Source organism: Musa acuminata, chromosome BXJ1-3, assembly GCF_036884655.1.
Source record: "Musa acuminata AAA Group cultivar baxijiao chromosome BXJ1-3, Cavendish_Baxijiao_AAA, whole genome shotgun sequence".
Lineage (NCBI taxonomy): Eukaryota > Viridiplantae > Streptophyta > Magnoliopsida > Zingiberales > Musaceae > Musa > Musa acuminata.
This window is the reverse complement of record NC_088329.1, coordinates 36,797,214-36,810,758: the sequence shown is the minus strand read 5'-3', so window position 1 is coordinate 36,810,758 and position 13,545 is coordinate 36,797,214. Positions and strand designations below refer to the sequence as shown.

Genomic DNA, 13,545 nt, shown 5'->3' with positions numbered 1-13,545 from the left:
ATACGCCTTTGATACTCAAGTCAATGTTGTTCGAAAGTTGATGACTTACGAAAGTCATGATGCTTTGATAGAGTAATAACATTTAGCGCTTGGTAGGAAGAGTTGACACGCGATACAAGAATAATATCTTCTCCGAAAGATAGCTCATAGTGGGTAATAGCTATTTGAACTTTGATTAATTTATATAAGCCTCCATGTTTGATTAACGAAGCCATTTCCTATCTTTGCCAGTACTTCATGACTCATTAGAGAAGCCATGCAGATCAACTGTGGTGGGGAAAGGAAAGATGAAATATGAATTATTTCTTAAACTGTTTTCTCTGCCAATTTTAATGTATGCTTCTATATATAATTGGATTAATTGTTTTGAATATAATAAATGTTGCTTCTTTTAATGTTGTCATCTGCAATGCCCTGTAATGGTTGAGACTGCTTCTTTTGACCTCTTCCTCCTATAGTCATTGTTTGATATATCTGCCTTGGATATATAATTTTGGATAGCATTTCTTATTCCACAAGCATGCCTAAACTAAGTGGGCCATTCTTGTTTCATTTTATGGAAACTTTGATGGGATCTTTTTGTTGGTGCATTGTCATGCACTACTTGTAGGATCACCCAACCTTCTTAACAAGCAAAAGCTTTATATAATGCACTATATTATGATGGTTAATGCACCTATCACTATCTACATGTGTACATCACCTATAAGTTCTTATATATTATTTTTTTATGAAGTAGATTAGGTATGACCTATAATGTGGCAGCCAACTGTTGTATGATATCAGAAGTTTCTCACTGAATGGATAGTGAAACTACTTTGACTAAGCAACTCTTTGTGATTAGTTGGTAGTTAGCTAATGAATTAGGATATTGCTTTTTGAGGATTAATTTTATGTATAATGGAGGTTGAAGATTAGTTCCACAATGTTAGGATATAAATATATGGCTTAAACTTTTATGTTGTATTGGTGTTCAAACCCTATTCCTTTAGGACTCCAGTAATTGTGATCTAGTTTTAGTTTCATCCTTATTCATTTTAGACACATTAATTGCCTCCATTATACTATAATTTGAGCCTTATAAAGTGCTTATATCAGATCTAACTTGGCTCATACATCAAAAATAATTGCTGCTAGCCAAGGCTTTCATCAAGCAATTTAATGATGGTTGGCTTCTTTTATTGCATTTACACATTCTCTTATTTCTGAACATTTCAAATGTCTATTATGGAAGGCAGGAGAGAGTTTAAGCTTTCTTGGAAAGCCTCTGAGCATGACATCAAAGTTAGATAAGCATGGCCTTATGACATTGCAACTCAAACAAGACACTGTAAGTTCATGCATGGAGGATTAATTATAACCTCGTCTACAAGACTTTTTCTAAGGACATAGTTGATTGATTCAAAAGTTGCTTCTCAGTGTTCTCGACGTGCTGTCTGTTCCCTATCTTCAGCGAGACAAGTCGATCATGTCTTCAACCCTGAACTCTTCTGGAAACCTGAGCCATGTCAATGCTTTGAAACCCTACTTTTGCACAAGGAATTCATGGCACCTTTGTATATATATTAGTTACCTTTGTCTTTGTAGCAATCAACATTAGTTATGTGGGTATTCCAGTCACCTGTTTGCATAACGTGGATGAGACCATGACGTTCATTGATCCACCAAAATAAAGAACTTGATGAATCTGTTTCTTGCACTGTTGTTAACCCAAGACCTCAAAGAAAGATTTTTCTTTGGAGAGATGTGTATGATAGAGAGGATTGTCAAGGAAGTTAAAAGGAAAGAACGTGTACATATGACTCCATTAATGGAGTTAGGACAGGTGCAATTTGATAGAGAGAGATGTTGGGCAATGGCCTAACACGCAACTCGAACACTGCCACCCTTCCTTCTCTGTCGTGTACAACTAACAAAAAGGACATGCCATCCAAACCCTAACCCAATCTAACTCCTCATTTCTTACTTCTCTTCCTCTCTTCCCATCCCCTAGTTTTAGTAGGAGCAGTGATGGAATCGACGGCAACATCGACTGGATCAGGTGACATGAAGGCATGCCCTCGTGGGCACTGGAAACCAAGCGAAGATGCGAAGCTGCGGCAGCTCGTAGAGCAGTTTGGGCCTCACAACTGGAACTCGATAGCTGAGAAGCTGCAAGGTAGATCAGGTGTGTTTTCTCTTACCTTCTCTTGCTCTCGAAGAACTGTGTGCCATGTGTTGTTTTCATCCTTTTGCAGGTAAGAGCTGCAGACTGAGGTGGTTCAACCAACTTGACCCGAGGATTAACAGAAGCCCATTCACAGCGGAAGAGGAAGAAATGCTGCTTGCAGCTCAACAAGTTCATGGAAACAAGTGGGCACTGATCGCACAGCTCTTCCCTGGAAGAACAGACAACTCAGTGAAGAACCACTGGCATGTCATCATGGCTCGCCGGCACAGAGAAAGATTAAAGCTCATGAGGAAGAGAACCGATCAGGATTTTACTTCGCAGCTACCTTTTGAGGTTGGAGATGGCACGAACGGTACAACTACTCCTGCATCAGCCTTCTTCGGATCAAGGATCCATTTGGTACCACAAGGATTTGGTTCAGAGAGAAGAAACTACTCCAGCTTTAGATGCAGTTGCTGTACTCTCGAGACTTCACAGCTCCATGATCAATCGATTCGCCATCGTCACCAAACTTACAGGAGTCTCAGAGCATGCGAGGATGGTCACAACAAGAGGGCTGCTGCTCCTAACTCCAAATTCTCCTCCGAGTATGATAGTTGTGTAGGCCATGCAATCAGACGTGGGGATGATAATGAGCAGAATGAGAGGGGCAAGAACGTTCCCTTCATAGACTTTTTGGGAGTTGGAATAACACCTTGAATCCAAAACCTCAATTAGCTGTAAAATATGATAGGAGAGAAGATGTGATATATACGTGATAGTTTCTCAGGTGCATTTGTTCTCATCAATGTAGCTTCCTTCTTTTACCCATGGCACATCAGTGTATGATATGCATGAAGAAGTGCAGGATAAATTATGGAGTTAGATAATTCAGTATTTGGTGAAAATTATTTATAGTAGAAGGAGAAAAATTATATAATGTTGAAGAAAAGGTGAATTCCAAAAATTTTTTGGGTTTTGTTCGGGAAGTATCCTTCATTTTCATAATTCTCTAATGGCATTTTTTTTTTTTGTCTAATATCTATTTTTACACTTATGTTATAGTATTTTCAGCAATATTAGAAAAAAATATTGCAACATAATTATAGTATTTTCATATTATTGTTGAAAACATTATAATGTAGTGTAAAAATATTGTAACTAGATCGATTTATGTTGTGGATAGGTCCCTATGAAAAGGAAGGGGAAAGGGGTATTTCAAGTATTAGGTAAAAAAAAAAGGATAGTGTTAAAAAATTTGAGGATGCTTTTTTTGAGAAAAACTCAAAAAGAAGTTTTTTTTTTTTTTGGAAATCTACCTTTGATGATCATAGAATATATTATATTATGAAAATATTATCCATGAAGATATTATTAATAAAAAATTAAAAAAATTAAATTGGAGAGTATATTAAAGGAATGATTTTATCATACTATTATAAGATCAACTATAGTATATGTATAGGAACGTTGAACGACAAAGAATTAATTTGCATAATTATGAATTCGTCTACGGGGTGAACCGATCTAGTTATAATATTTTTACACTATGTTACGATATAAATTTGATAAAAATATTATTTATAATAAATAATATTTTTGCACTTTGTTATAATATTTTCAGTAATATTTAAAAAAACAGTGCAACATAGTCTTTTTTTACTCTATTATAGTATTTTTATATTATTATTAAAAATATTATAAGGTAGTGTAAAAATATTATAACTAGATCGATTTATCCTATCGTCAGGAAAAAGGGATATGTAGCTAATATTTTGAATATATTATCCATGAAGATATTATTAATAAAAAATAAAAAAATTAAATTGGAGACTTTATTAAAGGAATAATTTTATCATACTATTATAAGATCAGCTATAGTTTATGTATAGGAACGTTGAACGACTAAGAAATAATTTGCATAAAAGAAATGTGTAATTGAGGTAAAAAACAATGCACGTTATCAGAAAAGATGAAAAAAATATTTTAATATAAAATAATTAAGTGTTTTTCCAAAATTAATATAGCAACAATTGCGATTAGTCATACGAGTAAAGATAGAGGAGGATCTAATAAGACTTAACAAAAAACAATATAACGAATGTTTGGCTATTCAACTTGTTTACATTTATTCTATCCTTTGTTCTTGGAATACATCTATTGATGGTTCCCAGAAACAACATAGTTGTAATGAACTACAGATATGGGCCTTTGGATGTTCTACTAGACCGGCACATCAGATGGATAGTCGTTCCGATGTTTCTTGATGGTTTCGCGGAGTGATTTCTCTTGCTCCTGCAGGTTCGCAGGAACTTGATCATACACATCTGTGAATAGCTCGCTCAACGGAGGTTTTTCTGCTCTCTCTGCAACCTGAATAGCTCGCAATAGCTGCAAGATGGGATGCCATGCACAGAGATATTAGAGGGAATGGATGCTGAGAGTGAGGGAATGGATGCTGAGAGAGTTCTGTATCACAAGCATTACAATTTGCAGTTTACGATACCTCCTTCCTGGTACTGCTTCTGTGTTCCACTTCAGCAGCTTCACTCCACCAGCCATTTCCTTCAACCCATTTCCTGAATCTCGACACAGGGTCTCGTGCAGTCTTCCAGTGCTCGATCTCATCGATCGACCGATACTTGGTGGAGTCATCTGATGTAGAGTGATGCCCCACTCTATATGTCAGTGCCTGTTCGTTTGAAGCAGTGTTGAGTTCAGCAATCTTGAAGAGTGATTTTATCAGTAAAGATTGACACCCCCACCTCAACCAAAACAGGCCTGCAATCATGGACGGCCATCTCGCGGGCAGCATGCACTGCACTGTACACAGCAAGAGCATCATTGCCATCGACACGGATACTGTGTATTCCATAAGCCTGACCTCGGACAACAGCACCATCACCTACCATTTCAACAGCACAGCAATATTAGATCTAGTTTTGGGGGAAGATCCTAATGAACTACGTGGATTTGTCAATACTTCGAAATTGTTCTTCTGTAGGTGTGCTTATTGCCCATCCATTGTTGCGGCAAAAGAAGATGACTGGTGACTCCATGACCGCGGCAAAGTTTAGTGCAGCATGGAAATCTCCCTGCCACAACATTTCTCAATCAGAAAAATCAATCATGGTGGTGGAAGTTTTACTGATGCAGCAGTAGTGAACTTGCTTGTGTACCTCGCTGGTGCCACCGTCTCCGAAATAAGTGATGGTGCATGCATTCTTCCCATCCGTCTTGAGGGAATAAGCAGCTCCAACAGCATGAGGGATTTGTGTACTGTGAAGTACAGAATGTGAGGAGAAAATATCTGATCTATTTACTGGCTTATAAGAGGAAGTTGATCCTTACGCTATAGGCGATGAGACCGTGAAGTAATTGAGCCGGCTTGACCCATAGTGGATTGGCATCTGTCGTCCTTTACCATAATCTAACATGTTGCCAAAGCATTGGTTTGCAAATTCTTGCAAGGTGAAACCTCGCCACAAGAGCACACCAGGCTCCCTGTACTAGATTGAGCACGGTTATCCATAATGATTAGATTATGTCATCAGCGGATAACAGCAACAAGAGAAAAAAAGGATCATTCATTCTGTTTATGTACCTGAGGAAAGACGATATCATCCATGGTAAGAGCAGCAGCTGATGCAACATTTATAGCTTCCTCCCCATTAGAGGTAAGATAAAAGGAGATTCTTCCTTGTCTCTGAGCTTCATAGAAGATAGTATCCATAACTTGAAGAGTGACCATGTCACTGTACATTTTGATGGCGACTTCTTTGCTCACCTGATGTTAAAAAATGGTTTTGTTAGCAACAATCAATAGCACACTAAAATTTTGTGAACTCTTCTTCTTACAATGCTATGAAATTTCTGCTTTGTTCTGCTTTAAAAAAATTGCAAATCACTACCAAAGAGGGGAGAACGAATACCTCCTGGAATCTGCTGCCTGATATAGTTTGCCCATTGTCATCAAGAACACGGTAGCAGTTGATTCGTTCATTTGGAGACCCTGGTAAGAACCTCATTTCAGGGACAAACATAACCTTTCCTCCAGGAAAATCCAGCACCTGCCATTACCATGACGAAAATCCTTGAGATGCAGCCAGAAATCTTAAGAATCTAGAAGACTACCATTATTCTTCCGCAGTAGGTAAGTCTAATTGTTCATAATGTAGTTGGAAACTACAGTCCTTGATCTATAATTTACTAAACCATGTAGTAATCTCAATATTCCAACGACTCCTGAAATGTATAAAAACTAAGCAGCGGTCAAAGCCAAAACACTGAACCTAAAAACATAGCTGGTAATTTATTTTATTTTCACCTCAGTAACATGAGAAGGACCTCCTTTCCAACCAACAAATTTATGTCCCCTTATCTAAATCCTGTTCCTCCCTTGCCCCGTTCTATCTCTTTGGCACGTTTTCCTTGGCTTTCCTGTCTTCTAGGATCAAAAGTGAAATCAGGAACAGTTCTACTTTTGGATAAAATAATTGTCAAGTCTCCCAATTCCTAAGCTTGAAAATTTATGGGTATATATCACTCCAAGTTGGCCACACATCCAACATAATATTTTTCAACAAAAGAAACCATCATCTCTTGCTTACTATCATCTTGCACAGTAATCTATTTAACACAGCATATCTGGTAAGGTCTCCTCCAATTTAAAGTCCTCAAATATCTCCCTATTGTTTGCTGAGTAATAAATTTAATCAACTTAGCAGATGAAGAAAAGTAGATCTAGGATTTCAGCCTTATATTTGTACACAAACCAGGAAGATTTGCTAGGATTTCTCAAGTTTTCAATTAAATACAGTATAATCCTTCATGATGCTGTCTAAATAAGCATATAACACTTCCCTACTCAATAAATCTAAGTCAAAACATGACACACATAACAAGAGACCTATCGAAAACAAACTGTTGGCATTCCATTATATGTTTTCATGTCCATTAGCATCATTCATGAATCCTGTCCTCCAAATGTTTCCACAAAATAGTTAAGCAAAAAAAAAGAAAAAAGAAAAATGATACATGAACTTCTGAGCCCATATGAAAAGTTAATGAGTATTCTCCCAACTTGTCAAAGAATTCTTTTAACTAGAACTTTGCTATTCAATTCCATTGAGCAATCATATGGTTAAAGATCTGATACTATGCCTTTCATCTACCAAGTAAGGCCATGATCTGGTCAAACATTTTTATCTCTTGATCCTCATGCTCAAATTTGCAAGAAATCATTAAATATCAGTCACATCTATCACATGGTCTCTATGCGGTGAGCGAATTAAAGAGAACCATGTACCGATTATCATGTTGATCCTTTTCCATAAACATGACATTATGAATTCTCTTGCAATTTAACAGGTTTCTCCCATACAGAGAACGTTCAAATCTACAAGCAGATAGTACAAGCCACTGGGCCTTTGAGAGGGAAATGTCAAAATTACATCAGAAGTTCTAATGCCGTCTATAAAAATCCTTTACCCTTGAATTTAATAATCGGGACACCGACGCTCACAGGAATCCAAATCCTCGTCACCAGCAACATCAACATCTTCCCTCTGTGAATGAATAGGGCTCTGCGTTGGGACAGCTTTGGCATCTTTTGCCAGCAATACCCTCAAGTCAAAATCTTACCTGACCACCCTCTCAAAATGTCTAATAAAAAGAAGGATTCAACTAAACTTAAAACCTAAAAACCAAAGATATCATTTTCATAAGAAAGATTGGGTGCATCAACCCTAAGATAAATCCGGCACAATCGCATATAAGGCAAAGGATTAAACCTGATCACTGCAGCGATTGTCCACCTGCAATACGCGTTCACCAGCGGCTTCTCCCGACCCAAGGTGCCGTACCGGGCGAAGGAGACTTCCGTGGTTGCCGCAAGCCGGCGCCGGGAACCGAGGCGATGTAGGGCAGAGGCTACGACCAAAGGCGGCCAGAGAAGCCATCTTCCTCCACGCCAACGTTGGTGATCTCATCAATCGGACAGCCATTGTCGCACACTGTTACATAAACTCCTCGGAGAAGAAGGGGGGAAGAAATAGGGAGGGAGAGGGAGAGGGAGAGGGAGAGGAGAGGAGAGGAGGAGATGGTGAGATGGAGGAAGGAGTTTGTCTCATCTTTATCTGGGCTTGCTTGTCTCCTTTTCTCCCGGACCAATAGGTACCATAAGATTACAGATGACGCAGCGATCCACGGACGATCATCATGACTGTTGTCGTCATTCACACGGCCGATACGATCACCACGTCAGCGTGCTCGTGGCCCGAGGTTTCGTCCTACCGCGTTTTGGTCATTTACGGGGATCGGCTGCTTCGTATTGAGCAGGGTTCGGGTCTTGAGAAGACGTGTCGTACAGAGAGTGCACGTTAAGGCTGTGAGTCCGCCGCGTGTGGGCGGGGGGAAGAATCCGGCACGTGGGGTTTTGGTAATTGCTAGTTTCTTTATTTGCACGCCGTACTTTTTCTTTTTGCGTCTCGGAAACTCTTTCTCGGTGGCGTTGGACACGTCAGCTTGGACTCGGGAAAACGTTGCCGTTGATCAGATAACTAATAATAAGAAGTGCAGTTTAGTTAGTATTAAAATTATTAACAAAATTAATTTTATCGATTATAAATGTAATTTATCCATAAAATTCTTACTTTTTCAGCTTTTACATGAGATTATCTTGTTTTTCTTAATTTACTTTGTGGTGTCTCAATCTACTTAAATGTTTATATGTATGACTCGCTCAATATTATGTTAAATTTTTTTATTGATAAAAATCGTTAGTCGTATTATTTCTAGTTCTGACGTTGCTTCATATTTTTTTACTCTTTTTATAGATTCTCTCATCTTGACTATAATTAAGTATTTGGAGTTGATTTGATGGGTTGACTTTTTATATCATGAATGGTAAAAGATTTGCTCATGCATAAGTCAATCATTGACCATTGTTTCTCTCATCTTCTTTCCAAGGAGGACCTCGACAACTTCTGAAAACATTAGTATCTCGGGGGTAGGAGGAAACTCGCTCAATTCCTTTTTAGGAATTCACTCAACCTCAAACTCCTCGACGACCAAGGATGGGCCACCTTCCTCATAATTTCTTTTTTCTTGGTTAACTAGCGATGGAAGGATGGTTGGACTAGGTCAGAGCTGATACCTTAGGTGACGGCTCACGGATGAAAGAGGCTACTATTGTGCCTGAACAAGAGCCAGCTTTTCATCTTCATAAGGCTCAAAGATCCATACTTGTAGAAAATTAAAGTCATGAGACTACATACAATAATTTCTTAAAAGAAATAGAAAGAAGAGAGAAAAGAGGGAGGGGTGTTCAAATCATACCTCAAGGAGTAGGGTTGAGACCTGTATCGAGTAGCTAATCCTCTTTCATCTTCTTAACAACCTCAAAAGAAAAGAGCATATCTCTCAATCGAAATATTTGATCCACCTTCTCGTCTGACAAGAAAGAAAATATATTATCTATAGAGTGTATGGATCAAACAAGATTGAACCCCTAATTTTGACCTAGGCCTATTAAGAAGAAGCGCTCCTTCTAACTCTTATTGTTGGAAGGGGCACCACTAACCTTGAAGCCCTCCCGAGTAGTAAGGTAATAGTCACTTTTTATCTTGCACAATCAAAAGCAAGCGACAAAGAGTTTACGAGTCAGGATAATATCAGCATAGTTCCCGATGAATACTACTAAATAGTGTCATGAGTTGGGCCTCATCTAGGAGGATGATATCCTCCACCATTTGGAGGTAATATACAATCACTAGTGGAGGGGAAAGTGAAGTCTCACCTTTAGTGTTTTAGAAGATAAGCAAAAAAAAATTAAACATTAGGCTATATGGATAGTAACATAGCTAAGGGACTTATAACTCGAACTCGATTGGAATAGAGTACCTAGTCCATAAATAGTCTATGAGTTATGGAGTTATTATTAAGTCTCGATCATATATGCTTTTCATGAACTCTAAATCATAAAGGATTTTTGAATTCACGGGGATTAACTCTCCCGACAAAGGGGAGGTCAAAAATTCCTCCACCCATGGGTATTCGATGATGGAGGGCCAACCTCCTCGACCATTTGGTGGTTGTGAGATCAAGAGGAGCTTGTGTGAGAAAAGAAAGACACCCTAACTTATGGAGGTGGAATAAGTACTTTGAAAACGATATGCTAGAAAGCTGAGGTATTAGAGTGCCGATGTGTTTAAAGGCTAAGACACCCAAAGACCAACCTGTCTTGAACGGGAGAATTTAGAATTTGTCTCAGAGAGAAAGATCAAGGCTAAGAAGAAAAGGTTTTTAAGGGGGATCACATAGGCTCATATGAGATAATGAGTCCTACAAGCAAACCCCCCCCCCCCTATGGCTAAGGGCAACTTATAGGGTGAGGATTGACCTCTCACCTCTCACATTGAAGACAAGTGTTCCTTTGGGTTGGATCTGAATGTAATACCCTAACCTCAAAATTAATTACAACATGATGGCACATTAGGAAGGGTAAGAAGCACACCTCCCTTGAAAGTGGATGCAACTCCAACTCTTCAAGAGATACCTCGAGAAGCGTAAAGATGCCCAATATACGGAGACTACCTTTGAAAGCATAAAGAAACCTATCAAGCATAAGACAAAATTTACATGAGGCATATCAGTTAGGAAAACTCAAGTCACGTGAGAAAAAACTCGTCAAGACGAAAGACACAATACAAAATATGCCCGAGTCATGTGAGTAAAAAAAACTTGACCTACTTGAGAAGAAGTCTACTATGAGGAGAGGCATAACGCAAAATGTACCTATGGTGCGTGAGTCAAAAAAATTTGATCTACATGAGCACAATAGGAGACAAAAAGTAAAATATGCCCAATGCGCTAGTTATAGGTGCCCTGCAAGCCAATCACGTGAGTGATGACACGTGTGACTTGGCACACAGTCTTTTTGCTTATTATATTTTGATATTTTTATCACTTTATATTAATTATTATATATATACACATAAATATATTGTGATGTTCATAGATTGCAATAGGAATCGGATCATGATGAGATCACTATAATGAGACCGATTCACCTTTAAACACAGATCCTAAATAATTTCGGTAATAGGTTACTAGAGAGGGACATCGAGATAACCGGATAGACTGGTGTGCTGTATACCCGTCTATATAATGAATACAACTGGTCTCATATCTATTCGTGTGGGGACACTAGGGATACAATATATGCACTCATTAGAGAATGAGTTCACTGATTGATCCGCTTATATAATATTGGATGGTTGATGATGCCTTATTATTAGACAATGATTACGCAGTCTCAGTAGTATATCTGGTCCTTAGACTTGAGATACTAAGGATGTCCTATATGAGTACTTCATTCTTTGATACCGGACTTATAGGTTTGGAGATTCCAAATCTAGCTCAGCCGATCATCGAGAGTGGTAGCCAACCTTACGAAGACTATTGAGTGGCGATATAATTTAATTCCCATTGCATAGATATATGGATATCCTAATATATGCAACATATAATATAAAGTGAGAAAATACCAATAATAATAAGTAAAAAAATTATATAACATGTCACATCTGTCATCACTCACGTGATTGACTTGTAGGACATCTATGACTAATAAAGAGGTCAAGTGTTGACCCCTTCTTCACCCGATATGGGTAGGCCGAGTATCAACATCTCCTTTGCCCAAGGTAGAGAGGTCGAGCATTGACCTCTCTTTGCCTAAGGTGGGTAGGTTGGACATTGACCTCCCCCTTTACCCTAGGTGGAGAAATTAGGTGCCAACCACCCCTCCGAGGTGGGCAAGTCAAGAGCTAACCTCTCCCTTCACCCAATGTGGAGAGGTTAGGCATCGCTCCCCCATCCACCCAAGGTGGGTAGGTTGGGCACCCTGATCCCCTCGTTGCTTGAGGTGGGGAGGATGGGTTTCCCAACCCACTTTTTAAGGTATGCTTAAGGTATATTAGTTGGGCACCCTTGCTCTCTTATCGTTGACTAATCACCATTCGATAGTGTCCTTTGCATGACATCCAAGCTAAAAGAAAGAGACAGGTTACTCCTCATCAGTGCACCCATATGGATACGGTTCCAAAGCAGGCTAATATAGGTTATCTGTACCCTTATTGCCTATGTGAATAAAAGGCCAAATTTAGGTTGTTAAAGACTATTAAAGATTACCCCCTCGAAGAATATTTCACAGAATATTCTATCCCTTCACTACTAGGTATAAAAGTTCACTTTTAACATAGTTATAAAGAATCACTTTTTGATAATTGATTATTACACTCACCTACCTCGGGTTACTAAACTAGACATCGAAGGGATCGAGTTAGAAAACTTTTCTCCACCTTGGTCTTCATGCAGGTGGCACTTCGGGAGCTCGATGTTTCCATCTTAAAGGTACCTCGGATATCCCTATACACACAGGCTGGAATCACATTGGACTGACCAAGACATCAATAATATCTTTCCAAAACAAATATCATTCAACATAAAAGCTTTAGTTATATAAAAGACATGATCTTAATTTAGATTATTAATACATTAAACTATATATCCAACATGTAATATAAATTAGATTATGCTTCACATGTAAGTTGAATCTAAGTTCATGATGAAAATAGAAGAAAGTATGATATATCATTCAATAATAAAAAAAGCAACTAAATTAATTGGTTCATTTTAATAATTAAGGTTTAAAGATCGCTTTTTTCTATCACTTACCCATTGTAAAACATATACAAAAAGGAAAGAACATTGTAAAAGTATTAATTGAACATCGAAATATAAAGATTTAGTATCTAAACTCACAATCATGATAAATATTTTTTATTTGTTGTAGAAATCTGATTATCCGAATTGGATACTAACTTGAGCCAACTAGGATCTTATTCTACATTTCTCTCTTATTAGTGTCAAGAATAACCAAATTTAGAAGATGTCGAATCTTACAAATCTATGCCAATAGTATCTACGACAAAGCCTCTCCCATGCTTAAGTTAGCTTAGGAGTTGAAGAATTAGCAAAACACCAAGAGTGAACTTTTTTTTTATGTGTTTTGGAATGCACCCAAAGGGGCCTTTTATTATATGGCTTAGGACCATTATATATGTAGTCATGCATTAATGTTAGCGATGATTTCTTGTATTCCCTAGCTTAGGTAGAATTGTGTTATATTGAATTTGGGGAACACGTGACAAGTGCAATGTGGTTGGTAACATCACTAAGACATTTCATGTTAGCTACACATAGCAAAAATGTTGTGGACATGTCATTGAGGTGCTAGTCACATAATACTAAGAGTGTTGGTCACTTAGTACTAAGGTGTCGACCACTTGACATCATGTGTGAGAAAATTTAGGAACGACATCACATGCGCAGTG

General features: G+C 38.2%; 2 protein-coding genes across 3 annotated transcripts; one reads left to right on the top strand and one right to left on the bottom strand.

The window, feature by feature from the left end:
* The first annotated feature begins 1,866 nt into the window (after nucleotides 1-1,866).
* On the top strand, nucleotides 1,867-3,013 carry LOC135637558 (transcription factor MYB54-like). 2 transcript variants are annotated; one of them, XM_065150149.1, is made up of 2 exons: nucleotides 1,867-2,158; nucleotides 2,238-3,013. In XM_065150149.1, the coding sequence occupies exons 1-2, from the start codon at nucleotides 2,011-2,013 to the stop codon at nucleotides 2,867-2,869; spliced, it is 780 nt and encodes a 259-aa protein (XP_065006221.1). In that variant the 5' UTR covers nucleotides 1,867-2,010; the 3' UTR covers nucleotides 2,870-3,013. The 2 variants fall into 2 exon arrangements, with proteins under 2 accessions (XP_065006221.1, XP_065006213.1); XM_065150141.1 differs by having other exon boundaries at nucleotides 1,867-2,167.
* A 1,215-nt stretch (nucleotides 3,014-4,228) lies between these two features.
* On the bottom strand, nucleotides 4,229-8,284 carry LOC135627163 (2-oxoisovalerate dehydrogenase subunit alpha 2, mitochondrial-like). Its single transcript, XM_065133162.1, has 9 exons — nucleotides 7,942-8,284; nucleotides 6,082-6,219; nucleotides 5,754-5,936; nucleotides 5,501-5,658; nucleotides 5,329-5,428; nucleotides 5,133-5,244; nucleotides 4,915-5,054; nucleotides 4,656-4,841; nucleotides 4,229-4,540 (listed from the first exon to the last, which is right to left on the bottom strand). The coding sequence occupies exons 1-9, from the start codon at nucleotides 8,152-8,154 to the stop codon at nucleotides 4,373-4,375; spliced, it is 1,398 nt and encodes a 465-aa protein (XP_064989234.1). The 5' UTR covers nucleotides 8,155-8,284; the 3' UTR covers nucleotides 4,229-4,372.
* Between the last annotated feature and the right edge of the window lie 5,261 nt (nucleotides 8,285-13,545).

Coding starts and splice junctions, on each gene's coding strand:
- LOC135627163 (XM_065133162.1), bottom strand. CDS start 8,154: ATGGCTGTCCGATTGATGAGATCACCAACGTTGGCGTGGAGGAAGATG. Junction 5,937..6,081: donor CAGGCAGCAGATTCCAGGAG/GTATTCGTTCTC, acceptor TTTTAACATCAG/GTGAGCAAAGAAGTCGCCAT. Junction 5,429..5,500: donor ACGGTCTCATCGCCTATAGC/GTAAGGATCAAC, acceptor TGTACTTCACAG/TACACAAATCCCTCATGCTG.
- LOC135637558 (XM_065150141.1), top strand. CDS start 2,011: ATGGAATCGACGGCAACATCGACTGGATCAGGTGACATGAAGGCATGC. Junction 2,168..2,237: donor GAAGCTGCAAGGTAGATCAG/GTGTGTTTTCTC, acceptor ATCCTTTTGCAG/GTAAGAGCTGCAGACTGAGG.